Source organism: Diadema setosum, chromosome 2, assembly GCF_964275005.1.
Source record: "Diadema setosum chromosome 2, eeDiaSeto1, whole genome shotgun sequence".
Taxonomy (NCBI): domain Eukaryota; kingdom Metazoa; phylum Echinodermata; class Echinoidea; order Diadematoida; family Diadematidae; genus Diadema; species Diadema setosum.
This window is the reverse complement of record NC_092686.1, coordinates 48,397,034-48,409,420: the sequence shown is the minus strand read 5'-3', so window position 1 is coordinate 48,409,420 and position 12,387 is coordinate 48,397,034. Positions and strand designations below refer to the sequence as shown.

The 12,387-nt window shown below is 36.2% G+C and overlaps 1 protein-coding gene across 1 annotated transcript; it reads right to left on the bottom strand.

Annotated features, from left to right (window-relative positions):
* Window positions 1-1,136: 1,136 nt before the first annotated feature.
* Window positions 1,137-11,936, bottom strand: LOC140246089 (transmembrane protein 43-like). The gene is made up of 9 exons (XM_072325536.1): window positions 11,781-11,936; window positions 10,752-10,886; window positions 8,946-9,075; window positions 8,545-8,614; window positions 7,790-7,979; window positions 6,846-6,923; window positions 6,093-6,194; window positions 4,648-4,765; window positions 1,137-2,114 (listed from the first exon to the last, which is right to left on the bottom strand). Exons 1-9 carry the CDS (start codon window positions 11,934-11,936, stop codon window positions 1,900-1,902), a joined length of 1,194 nt encoding a protein of 397 aa, XP_072181637.1. The 3' UTR covers window positions 1,137-1,899.
* Window positions 11,937-12,387: the final 451 nt, after the last annotated feature.

Sequence of the window (12,387 nt, the reverse complement as noted above, 5' to 3'; positions counted from 1 at the left end):
ATTTTACAAATGAATAATTCAATTCTTTCAGAATGGTCCGTTATGAGGAAGAGATAGGCATAAAAAGGATCACAAATTCAACCATGTCGTGTACCTTTCAAGAACGCATGTACAAAATGCGAAGAGATTTTGGGGAGAAAAATACAAAACGCATTTTCATCCCCTGCTGGTGCAAACATCATGGAATACAGCCTAAATAATAAATGTAATCATCGCGATCCCACTGGGCGCACACAGGGTGAAATAAACTGAATAATGCAGGTTACTCTGCTTGCACCCATGTTCAGAAAAAAAAAGTAACAAACGTTTTTAATACAATGTGATTTTGTTTATCAAAATTTTATACTGTGTTTCACAAATGATATTTTTATTCTTTTAGAATGGTTCAATACTCGAGGAAGAGATAGGTCTAGAAAGGATTACAAATTCAACCCTGCCGTGCACTTTTCAAGAACACATGCACAACACTCGCGAAGAGATTTTTCGGAAGAAAACAAAGAACGCGTTTTCAACCCCTTCTTTTTTTATTCTTTTGGTATCAACTCACAAATGATTCCTTTTTATTCTTTCTCAATAATAATGATCCATTAACTTGTGTAATAACAACGCAAAGACTGCTCATAAGTTTGATTGATTGGTATGTGATTCCATGCTTATGTTTTTCTTTGTTTTTAGTGTGTACGATTATAACGAGGAACTGTTTATAACGAGACAATATCAACGGTCTCACGGACCTCGTTATAACGGGGTTTCACTGTACTTGGGACTTGTCCTGAACGGGTTAAAAATTATGTGCATGATTGTTTATATCACACACAAAAAAAAAACCACCAAAAACACTTCTGTCATATACACCATGATAAGAGTATGTGTCACACCACTCAAAGGAGGACATTGTACACCTATATCATAACACTCACAGGATGTATTCCACAGTGAAAAGGCATGTCTCATACACTTTGAGTTGCAGACTGAACCCCGTTAAGTTTACATGAAGTCACATATAAAGTTAAAAAAAACATAATATGATTATGATATGAGTACTATTCATGCTTCAACATTTAATATTGACTTGAAATACATGTATGTAGCATCACTTCACAAACTCTTGATGCCAAAAATGCAAACAACTACTTTGAGTAATTAAAAAAAAAAGAGCGAGCTTCTCCATGATTTTATAGTTCTCATGATGGATGTCAACACCACATACTCATAGTATCTGGTATTACCCTAGTGCTCACAGCATCAACCTTGGCAGGCTTGCTCTATGATGCTTGTCAGGTTTATTTGAAAACAGGGGGAAAAAGTTAATGAATGTTATCAATCTACTGAAGTTATTCTACTCATTTGTATATTTGTTTTTGACACAAAACTCTCCTGCTACATGTGTATGAGTCTGTTAGTTACAAATTTCCCATTCCCCATACTTCAAACAACCCAGTTAGAAAGACTGACATGATTGCAGACAGTCTGATCCAACACTGAAAGTGTAACCTTCTTTTTCATGTCAAATACGTAGCACGTACAATATTTTTACTTCGTCTGTAGAGTAAAAGTGGAAAATTACTCACGCTAGGATAAGTAAGACGAATTTCGCATGCTTTTAATTCTGCAGAATCAAAACAGAATAGTATACATATGACAAACAAGAAAATTCACATGCTTTTATTTTCGCGGTAGTTTAATGTTGCATGACATGTGCAAAAAATCTCCACTTTTACAGTATCACCGAAAATCAACTAAAGCAGGGAACAGGAAGCAACGCATAGAAAGGTTCCTTGATAAGAAATGATTTCTGGCTCTCTTCACAAGGAAACGTAAATTTTTGTATTTGTTAACATGAAATAAATAGCAAATGTCACTACTTTGAATACTATCAAAAACATGCATAGGACACTTTCATATTTTCAGATTATTTTTCTTTGATAGTCTTTGCCTCATAAAGACAATAATGAATGGCAGTAATGCTAGAGTCATCATAATTAGTGCACGTAGAGGTCTTGTCATGACATACTGAGTGGAAGCAAAGAACATGGCCAGGGAGAAGGAGAGACATAGGTTGAAGTTCGTCAGACCAAAGGCAGCAATCTTCTGAAGCGCTGGAATTAGATCCACTGCAAGGGTGAAACAAAGAAGACAAATAATTAGCTGTTCTAAAAGCTGCATATAAATTGTTCAATCACACATGAGAATTCTCAATAATATTTGACATCAACAGGTGCCGTGTACTGCATTTCACAAAGCTGTTACAATTAACCAGTACTTGAAAGACTCAACTTTTAGAAGTTGCACGCTTTTAATGAGAGTAAATGTAGCCATTGGTAAAACTGAGATTGTGGCATTTAAGTTTTAGTCATCTTGGTTTGTTTGTTTGCTCATATATGTTTCATTTATTTCAAATCCTTTTCAAACTAACTTTTTGTGCACAATACCTATTGTAAAGTAAAAAAAAAAAAAAAAAAAAAAAAATCACAACAATTTAACTTCAAACTATTTCTCTGGTGCCACACAACTTGTTTGGATATCAGAATTCACCATAAAATTTAGGTATCATATACCCATTTTTGCAGCATGTGTCTTGCTTGCAGTTTGACTGACTATCCATTCTTGCCCTTCACAAAAAGTACAGAGTGTGCTCTCTTCTGGGCACAGATTGTTGTTGTCCCTAACACAGACTCCCTTGCATGTTTAGTCTTGATGAAGGAGAGTTTTGCTGCTTCACACGGAGCAAAGCAGCTCACGTTCAACACGTGGCTAATCGAGTTCTCTGTAAATATTTGGTCCTTGTCTGTCTGAAATGCACATTCCACGGGGCAATCTTGGTAAACTCCCTTGAAATACAGACATACAGTCATACATGGCTTCACAACAACAGGTACTGGAATATGAGTGCAGGGGTGTATCCAGGATTTTTTCTGGGGGGGTCATAATCAAATTTTTTGGACCTTTACCTTTGCGAGGGAGCGGAGCGACCGAGCGGGGGGAGGGTGTGGGAGGGGGGTGTCCCCCCCTCCCACGGTAGGGAGTTTTTGAATTTTATATTTTAAAATGGGGCCATTTGGTGCATACAAAAGTGACCACCTTTTTCGGCATGGCAGTGCGGCTTAGAAATAAGGTAAATTATGGCATATTAAAACTAAGTTACGAAATTTACGAAGTTTTTGACAATTTGCTGGAACACCACCTGGTCACTTTTTTTTTTTCCCGTTGTAAGCCTATATAGAGTAAAAAGCCCTCAAAAAACAAAACTGTCTTTTACAAAAAGTGGACCTTTTGAAAATTTGGGGGGGGGGGGTCGTACGACCCTCCCGACCCCCCCCCCCCCCCCCCCTTGCATACACCCATGGAGTGATGTTCGGTACTCCGAAGGTCCATTAATCCGAAAACAAAATAAGGTTTGTTATTTCAACACATGCAAATTCCCTAAACCTAGAGGTTCATTAATCCAAAAATGAAAAAGGACTTGTTAATCCAAACATTTGTGGCATTATTTCAAAGCTTTGTTATTCCGAAGGTTCATTATAAATCTGAAAATGAAATAAGATTTGCTATTCCGAAGGTTCCTTAATCCAAAAATATATTGTAGACATTGCATACTACCATACCTAACAAACCCTTTTTCATTTTGGGATTAAAGAACCTTTGGAATGATGAACCTTATATCATTTTTTGGATCAATGAACATTCAAAAAAACGAACCAAGTTTCATTTTTGGATTAACAAACCTTAAGAATAGCGAATCTTCTGTAATTTTCAGATTAATGAACCATCAGAATGACAAACCTTTTTTCATTTTCGCATCAACGAACCTTATTTCATATTCGGATTAACGAAACTTCAGAATAATGGACTGTAATCAGCAACATGGTGTGCTGTGACCTATCATGTTCTCCATGTTTTCCTTAATGTTTCCCGTGACCTATCATGTTCTCCTTAATGTTTCCCTTTAGAAATAGCTATGGTATTGGAACTTTTCATCAGGTTATCTACAATAATGTAATGACTAAATCTTGTACATGAAGTTCTCTTCAAGTTTACGCAGCAATTGAGAGACCTAGAAAGGGATGGCATGGCGGGTTCATTAATTGACCACGAAACCACCACTTATAGATGGATACCTTCATCATGGCGTATCATCCTAAGACAAAAACAGAGTATTAACGTGTGTCTACCATATACGAACTCTGCCATCAGGTACCAACATTAGAAGATTTTTTTTTTTTTTCAGGATCTATATCTGATGAAATCAAACTTTCATTTGCTGAATTCACTGAAATCCAACATTTGCTCATCATTCAAAGTGACTTCACTGACAAAGAACACAGATTGAACATATCAACAAACCCTCAACACGACTCTTCACTAACTTTTCTATATAGTGGCCCATTTGGGCCACTAGAATCTTATAAATTTGACATTTTGATGGCCTGAAAGAGAAATGCAATGGCCCAAAATAAACAGAAGCATAACAATTCATTTTGAATCTTCTGTGCCAGATTTAGCCCAAAGAAAATAGCATTTTTGGAAATTTGGTGGCCAAACATTAATTTTCAGTGGTCCCCATGACCCTGGGCCACCGGGATACCGCTAATGTCAAGCACTGCTTGACTAAAATCACTTCAACACAGGCAAATTTGAAATACTTACTGATGTAATATGTGATGAGTCTCATGAAAGAGAATCCTAGGAAGATCATGAGCCATCCACCAACCCTGAGGGACCACGTCAAGTTATCCTTTATCTTGAAGTGTTTCAGCAGCATTTCCTAATAAATCAAATTCACCAGGATCAGAACTGATTAGGACTGATAAACAGAATCATTTTGCATGAAGATCTGTAACACACTACGCAATACTGTATGCGCCATATATTTCGCGTGTCTAAATTTTCGCGAATTGGCACTTCCCGACAATTTTGCGAGTGGTTAAATTTGGGATCATGGAGTCCTGTACTGAACGGAGAAATGTATACGCGTACGTAACATTCATATCGGCACTAGAGTTAATATTTTCCTGTGTTTTTAATTTCGCGAATAGCAGCTGACACGTGAAATTCGCGAAAATAAAAACCTCGCGAAATATTCGGCGTATACAGTACTTTAGAGGAGACTTCCAGATGATTTCTAACCCCAATGAGGTGAAAGTAGTGAAGAAATAAAAATATATTTTGATATCTAAAAACATGCTAGGGACATGTGTTATGTTTGGGGTTTGTTTTTTTGGGGGGGTTACAATTTTAATATGAATCATCAAGTTTGAACGGAATCCCCCCCCCCCCCCCATGTTTTTTCTGTAATTACATCACCTGCGACTTCGCCTTTCATAACTTTTGAGCCTAGAGAGTCCTGTACATCCTCTGATACCAAATTTTAACATTTTAGACTGACAAGTATCACGCCTCAGGACATTTCACAGTCATGCATGTGCCCCAAAATGAAATTTTCCATCTGTATAATGCATGAATTAGCATGGAATGAGAAGAACTACTCGTATAGTAATAACTCATTTTATGTTTGTAAGTTTGTTTTTCAATTATATAATCATGTATTTACCATGCCTGAATATTTGTAGAAGTTTTAAGGTCAAGGTCACAGTGTGTTGTCCACTAAAATTTTTGTTTCTTGTTACATTTTTCAAACCACAGAGATAGGTAAGAAATTGCAAAGACAACCAAACAACAAAATAAAAATATATATTTGAGAACAGCAGTTTTCCAAGTTGTACAATATTAGACATTGTTGTAGTAACTTTTTCCACCACTCCAATTGATAACATGAGCATTAACAGGCCCAAATAGCTATTGTGTACATAAAGTTGCATAATTAGTCAATGATAGAAATGAATTGATTAAGGAAATCTAACTACACAATCTTGCAGAATACATCCAAGGCAATATGCAGGTAGAATTCGACAGCCGTCACGGGCTACACAGCCAAGATCTCAGAATCTCTTGAATGTGAAGAGGAGTTCCCTTGTAAAACTCCCTGATGAGGAATTCTCAAAACTCAATGACAAAAATTGTTTCAGAATATGTATGCCTTATATACCCACATTGTGACTTTAAGGACAATGAAGTTGATGACAGGTGCTTACTTCTGCTGAACTTTCTCCCATATACACCATCTCTCTTGACTCTCCACTGGGGTCCATATAGCTGGTAAGCATAGCCCCTGTTTGCTTTGCTATGATGCTAACCTGTAACAAGTTTATCACAACATAAACAATGGGTAAGAAAAGTGAACTACATGAAAAGACACCTTTATCATAACAGTGCTTCATAATGGTATGCAGTGTACCATTATACAATATACCTGAATCCATGTCTGTCCAAAGTTGCATACAGCCCATGATAAACATGAAAATCAGAAAACTATATGCTCACAACACCTGTGACTCACCAAATCCCTGAGACAATTCATAACATTACATGGCTTCCTTTTGCTTCTTTGGCTTAAGAAATGTGCTTTCCATTGTATCTACTTCACCCTTCAGGTTCAAGTCATGTAATATCACTCCAGCTTTGACCCATTTTTTTCATTAACCTGTTGAGGACGGGCTGATTTTGCTACAACACGCATTTCCCATAGACACATGCTCGAGTATACTCTGGACTGGTCCTCAATGGGTTAAGAAATCAAGCATTTGAAAACTGATAGTACTTCAGTTCCACAATGATTTCCCCCCCCCCCCCCATGTGTTTGGGGATTTTCTTTATCTTTGATTTTCTCATTTGTTCTAGTCTTTAAAAAAAAAGGAAAACAGCCTTGCCAGGAAAGCATGATAAGACCTGAATTCCATGTTCTAACCCTGTAAGTTGTATCACCACAAACAGATTGTAATGCTGACCTTGTTTGCCGGTCCTAATGGACTAGTGTCAGGTCCACTCACTCCAGCGTAGCTAAACGTCACACGGACATCTCCAATCTACATGGGGCAAGGAAAAATAATATGACATTTTCATGACTTTTTCTTTTCAAATTGATCATTTTGTGCTGCTTGTGTATCTGTTGCTTCATTTCCCTCTTTAGAAATTTCACATATCTCTCCTCAACAAGCTCCATGACATACATCATGTACTCGCTCTTCATATCAAAGATCAACACATATCATTTATCTCTCCCTGCTACAAGGAGATGGGAAGTGTACAAAGTAAGCTCTTTTGCAACAGCAGTGCAAATCTTCACACAGGGATTATCAAAGTTGGCTTGAATATTGGAATATGAACTCAATCTTGTGTCAGGGATTTGAGAGTAGTTCTTGACTAAAATGATAAGCATTCCTGCTTTCTTGGTCTATTTTCTGACATCACACTTTAATGTCCTTCAAAAAAGCTTCTGTTGCCCTAGGTTACTATATGTCACAGAATTCAGACAGTACTAAGAGCAAGCCAGACAAACATCAAGGAAAGAGATATACCCCACAGCAGGCACCTGAGACATAACTCACAATAAAATAATAGATGTAATTTGATTTGATTTTAAGGACCCTGTGTTAACCCGTTGAAGACGAACTGACTTTGCTACAACATGCATTTCCCATAGACACCTGCCCGAGTATACTTGGGAACTCGTCCTCAATGGGTTAAGACTAATGTCACTTTAGTGGCATGTTTAAAAACAAAGCCAAATCAACATACCCTATTAGCTTTCTATATATATATTTTTTAACCATATGCCTAACCTTCATGTCTTCTATGATGTAGTGCACAAGTTAGATAAACTCAACCAGATGTCACATCTTTTCACCAATTAAACAAGGCATGAGTATTAAAGCCAAGACCCCTCACATACCATTGGTCTGGTTGGTTCAACTGAGGAGTAGTAGAAGCCTTTGTGAAGCTTGATCCTATTGTCTGTGGGTTGCTGGGTTGCCATGTGCACCTCAAAGTTGTCAATCTTTTCTTTGATTGGCTCCTTCAGCTGGAAGTTGCCCAGGTATGCCCTAATGGCCACAAATGTGGTTCCCTGGATGGAAAACTCTCTGACAAAAAAAAATGACAAGTGACATAGATAAGAGAAAAGACAGAACACATATTTAGCATATAAGTTGTTTTCTTGTGATTCTTTGTAGTGCACTATACACAAGTACAAAGAAGTAATTATGCTCACTACCTCCTTGATGCTATTATCCACAGATAAGGCACTGGAAGTTACTGGTATGCCTTTTGTACCATTTGTGCCAAAGTAGCACTGATGCAGCAGTAACCAGTAAACTATCTAGACATGTACTTCTCACCTCATTATTTTTTGCTCTAAATTCCAATCTTAAGATAACTCAAAAGTAAAAAACTTTGATTGTATATAGAGGGCAAAAGGTCAGGATGAAATGATTTTCACATTATTACTCTTTCTCTTTTTTTTTAAATGTGTGCATCAACAGAATTTATTGCTGTATAAGGTCCTTTTTTATATAATTCTCACGGGACAATAACCTACAGTCCTTTCTGGAATGAAGTACAATGGAATGAAGTAAAAAAAAATCTTCTAAGGCTAAAACTGTTTTCAATATCATGAAAATAAAAGGGATATTAGAAATATGAGCTTACTTCTTATTGGTATGTCTGGCAGGATTCTCAAATGTGTCACTGTCAATCAGCTCTGCTCTCCATTCTTTGGCTAAACACAGGATAAGACAACAAACCTGGAATGTTATGTAACAGCAACATGAAAAGGGTTGAAGCACGATGGAATACTTCATCAGTGTTAACTAGCTGAAATTGGACATTCACAGTAACACATTACATTGTACTATCAAAGAAACATAGGTAGAAAGAGATTCTCAATATAATTGCTAGAGGCATAAGATGAAGATAAGTTACAATTCATCTTGTTCAAAAAAAAAAAAAGAAAAAAAAAAAGGAAGAATATGAAGGTGATTTCAATTACCGGTAGTTAAAAGTGGACAAGCATCAAGATATAACTACAGGGACATCAATGTTCAACTCACTGTATGTATACTGCACCTCTTCATCTGAATCTTCACTGTACCTCCGGTGCTCTACCCACTGATACATTTGAACATGCCGACGGAGTTTGACTGCTTGAACAGATATGCCATATATTGTGTCGACCAATGGCTATGAAGAGAACATATTATGAAATGAATTACCATGAATAATACAGGTATACATCCACAAAAATTTGCAATTACTTTGTCTCTACATGATGTCAAATCAGATAACTGTGAAAGGAAGTCTTTAAATTGAGTACACATACCAATTTTTGAAGGACATTAAATTTATTCCAATTATATACTGTGCTCTTGCACATTTCACATTGACGTCAAAAAAAATGAGTGAGTAATCTGTCTCTACTGAACAGTTTGTGAAAATGTTTGGTTCCCTGAACTAACAACCCTTCCCACATTTATTTTTTTTTCTATTCCCAAAGTATAACTTGATAATTTGAAGAGATCTAAAGTAATGTGAGATGTGTTTTTTTTTCTTCTGTTGAACTCTTTGACAGAAATCAGATTTGTTATCAACATGGCCAAAATCCCTGTTTTAAAATTACCAATATGTGAAAGAAGGTGGTTAGAAGCTTTTTCAGCTAAGACAGATTATGACCAATGTTTGTCAATTGCATACAAACATATTTTTATCCAAAATAAAAGTACCTCTGCTACTTCAGTTTCTCAGAAAATATTTCTACAAAATTGTTTTATAATCTTCTCTGGCAATTGATACAGAGGTCAACACAATCCAGAACTGAAGAAAAAATGAGAAGTTGCAAAATCAATATCTGCATTCATACTTCGAATGTTTTTGATATGTATAGTTTCATCGCCAAACCTTAACACCAGAATTATGAGTAACTTGTGTACATAATGGTGGTATCTAAAAACTAGTATTGAGCTACCACAAGTGCAAAGAGTCCAAAATGAATCATTACAGGAGAAGTTTACCAAAATACACATGTGGATTAAGTGAATTCAGCAATATTAGTAGAACATATCAGTGAAAGTTTGAGGAAAACTGGATAGTCCACTCAAAAGTTATGGACTTCTAAAATTTTAGTGCTGCTGTGGCTGTATGAGAAGGCTACAACTGCTTGTGACATCACACCAGAACAATTTAAAAAGATATGAAGAGAATTTCACAAAATTTGATTAAAAAAAATAAAAGTACAAGTCCCTTTATTCATTTATATCTATTCATTCATTAGTCTATTTTCACTGGGTGGGTCCATCAGTGAGTTGAACACTGTTGTTCGTAGAGCCCTGCGTGGACAATAAACACATATTCATAAACATCAAAACAGCATATCAACAAAAACAATGACAGTGCATATATATAACACCCATTTGCAATGGCATGTACATATAGAATAAAACAATACATCTAATAATATAGAATCTGTGACTTCAAAACATGTATATGAATAATACAGTATACCCTTTGACTTGTTGGCATATATCAAGGGTAATATTATTTCCCCTGGTTTCTAAAAGAGGTAAGTCAATTGCTCTTTCATTATGGTAGAAAAATGGCATATAGTGAAATTCTTGTTCTTATTTAAAAATAAATATCATTGTTCTGGTGTGATGTGACAAGCTGTTCCAACCTACTCATCCAGCCATAGTGGCACTAAAGCATGAAAAATTCCTAACTTTTGAACAGAGTATCCAATTTTCCTCAAACTTTCACTGATGTTCAACTTATGTTGCTGCATTCAATCAATCCACATATATATTTGTGTAAACCTCCCCATTCAGGAGAGAGGGACTAGAAGCAGAACATAGTATTATACTCACTTCTGTTGTTCTCAGTTTTCCAGTCGCATGCACAAGCTTGTTGTTGTTTTCTGCAAACACCACCTGACTGGACTCCAGAGGTATAATGTTTCTAAGGCCTTCCTCCAGCTTCCATGACACATGGGCAGCCAAGCCCTGAAAGTTGGATAATGCAAGGAACAGTAACCAACATGAGTAATTCCATACATTTATAATACTTGCTCAGATGTTAACAACACATGAAGACAATGATTCTCATGCTTTAGTATAAAATTGTACATCACCAAGAAATAGGAAATCTTCTTAGCATCACTGCTCTATCTTCATTGTATTTAAAGCTTGTTACTTGGCTTCTACAAGCTAAATATTGAATAAATCCTCAGTGTTTTCCCCCGAGCTTTATATATCATACAGAATCATACAATCATAAATACTGAACCAAAAAGATAGCAATTGGATTGTTGGCATCAAATGAAATTTTCTTCTCTTTGAGTAAATGCGAGGCTGTAAACCTCGGCAGATAAAAACAAAACAAAACAATTATTCTGAAGACCAAGTTCATAGTTCAGTTGAAAACTGACCATATTTCAAGTATCGTCGCTGGGGCGACAAGACCTCGTATCTACAAAATGTCAAATGTTCAGGAGAGCAAAAAAACATGGCAGCCAAAGCACTGTATCCTATGGGATAGACATTCCTTTGACATGCCGTGGTGGCTTCATTTTTGGGGTAAGACATCTAGGATTTGGACAGGACATCACTTAAGTGATTATCTGACCATTAATGCAAAAAAGTCATTTTCACCAAAATTGCAGATACAAGGTCTTGTCACCCCAGCGAAGTTATGCTAAAAAAAAGAAAAAAAAAAAAAAAAAAAAAAAAAAAATCTTCCGAACAAAATCAGATTAAGGAAATAGAAATCAACATACATAAATCCTTTCACTACATTTGAGAGTTACTACAGTGTTCTGTCCAGCATGTGACACTCATTCAGTGTAATTAAAAAAATAAAAAAAAAAACACTTTTTTTTCAATCCCTTTCCTCCATACCTCATTCAGGACCACAATGAAAACACCAACAACAATCAATCCAATCCCTAGCAGGGAACCAGTGAAGCTATTGCTGACACGCTCCACAAATGTAAAGTCAGTCTTTTTAGCAAAGGCTGATGGCAGCACAGACCCACCACGCCCAGCATTGTGCATTCCAGGATCATCCGGATACTGTAAAAATGAAAAAGACATGCTGGCATGATTAACATCAGAAATAACTGTTCTTTTCCATTTCTCTCTCATGAATTTTTTTTTTATTCCCATATGTTTAGCCTTTTTGCCAATATTATTTGAAATAATCATATTCGATTGTCCTAGTGGGAACTCTAATTTCTGCTACATCTGAAAATGTATGGATTTGCATTATGCAAACACCTGATCATCTGGTCACCTTATGCCTGGACACTTACTTTGTACACTCAGAGTTTGATGACCACAAGGGACAGACTGCCATATCGCAGAAAGCTGTATGTTTACTCTTCATCTTATTTACAAGTAATTTATAATTATGGATACATTCAAACATGCACTGATAAAGAAATAAAGGAAGCTGTTGAATACAGCACTTGGAGAAATTTATAGTGACTCATATTGAATTCTGTCA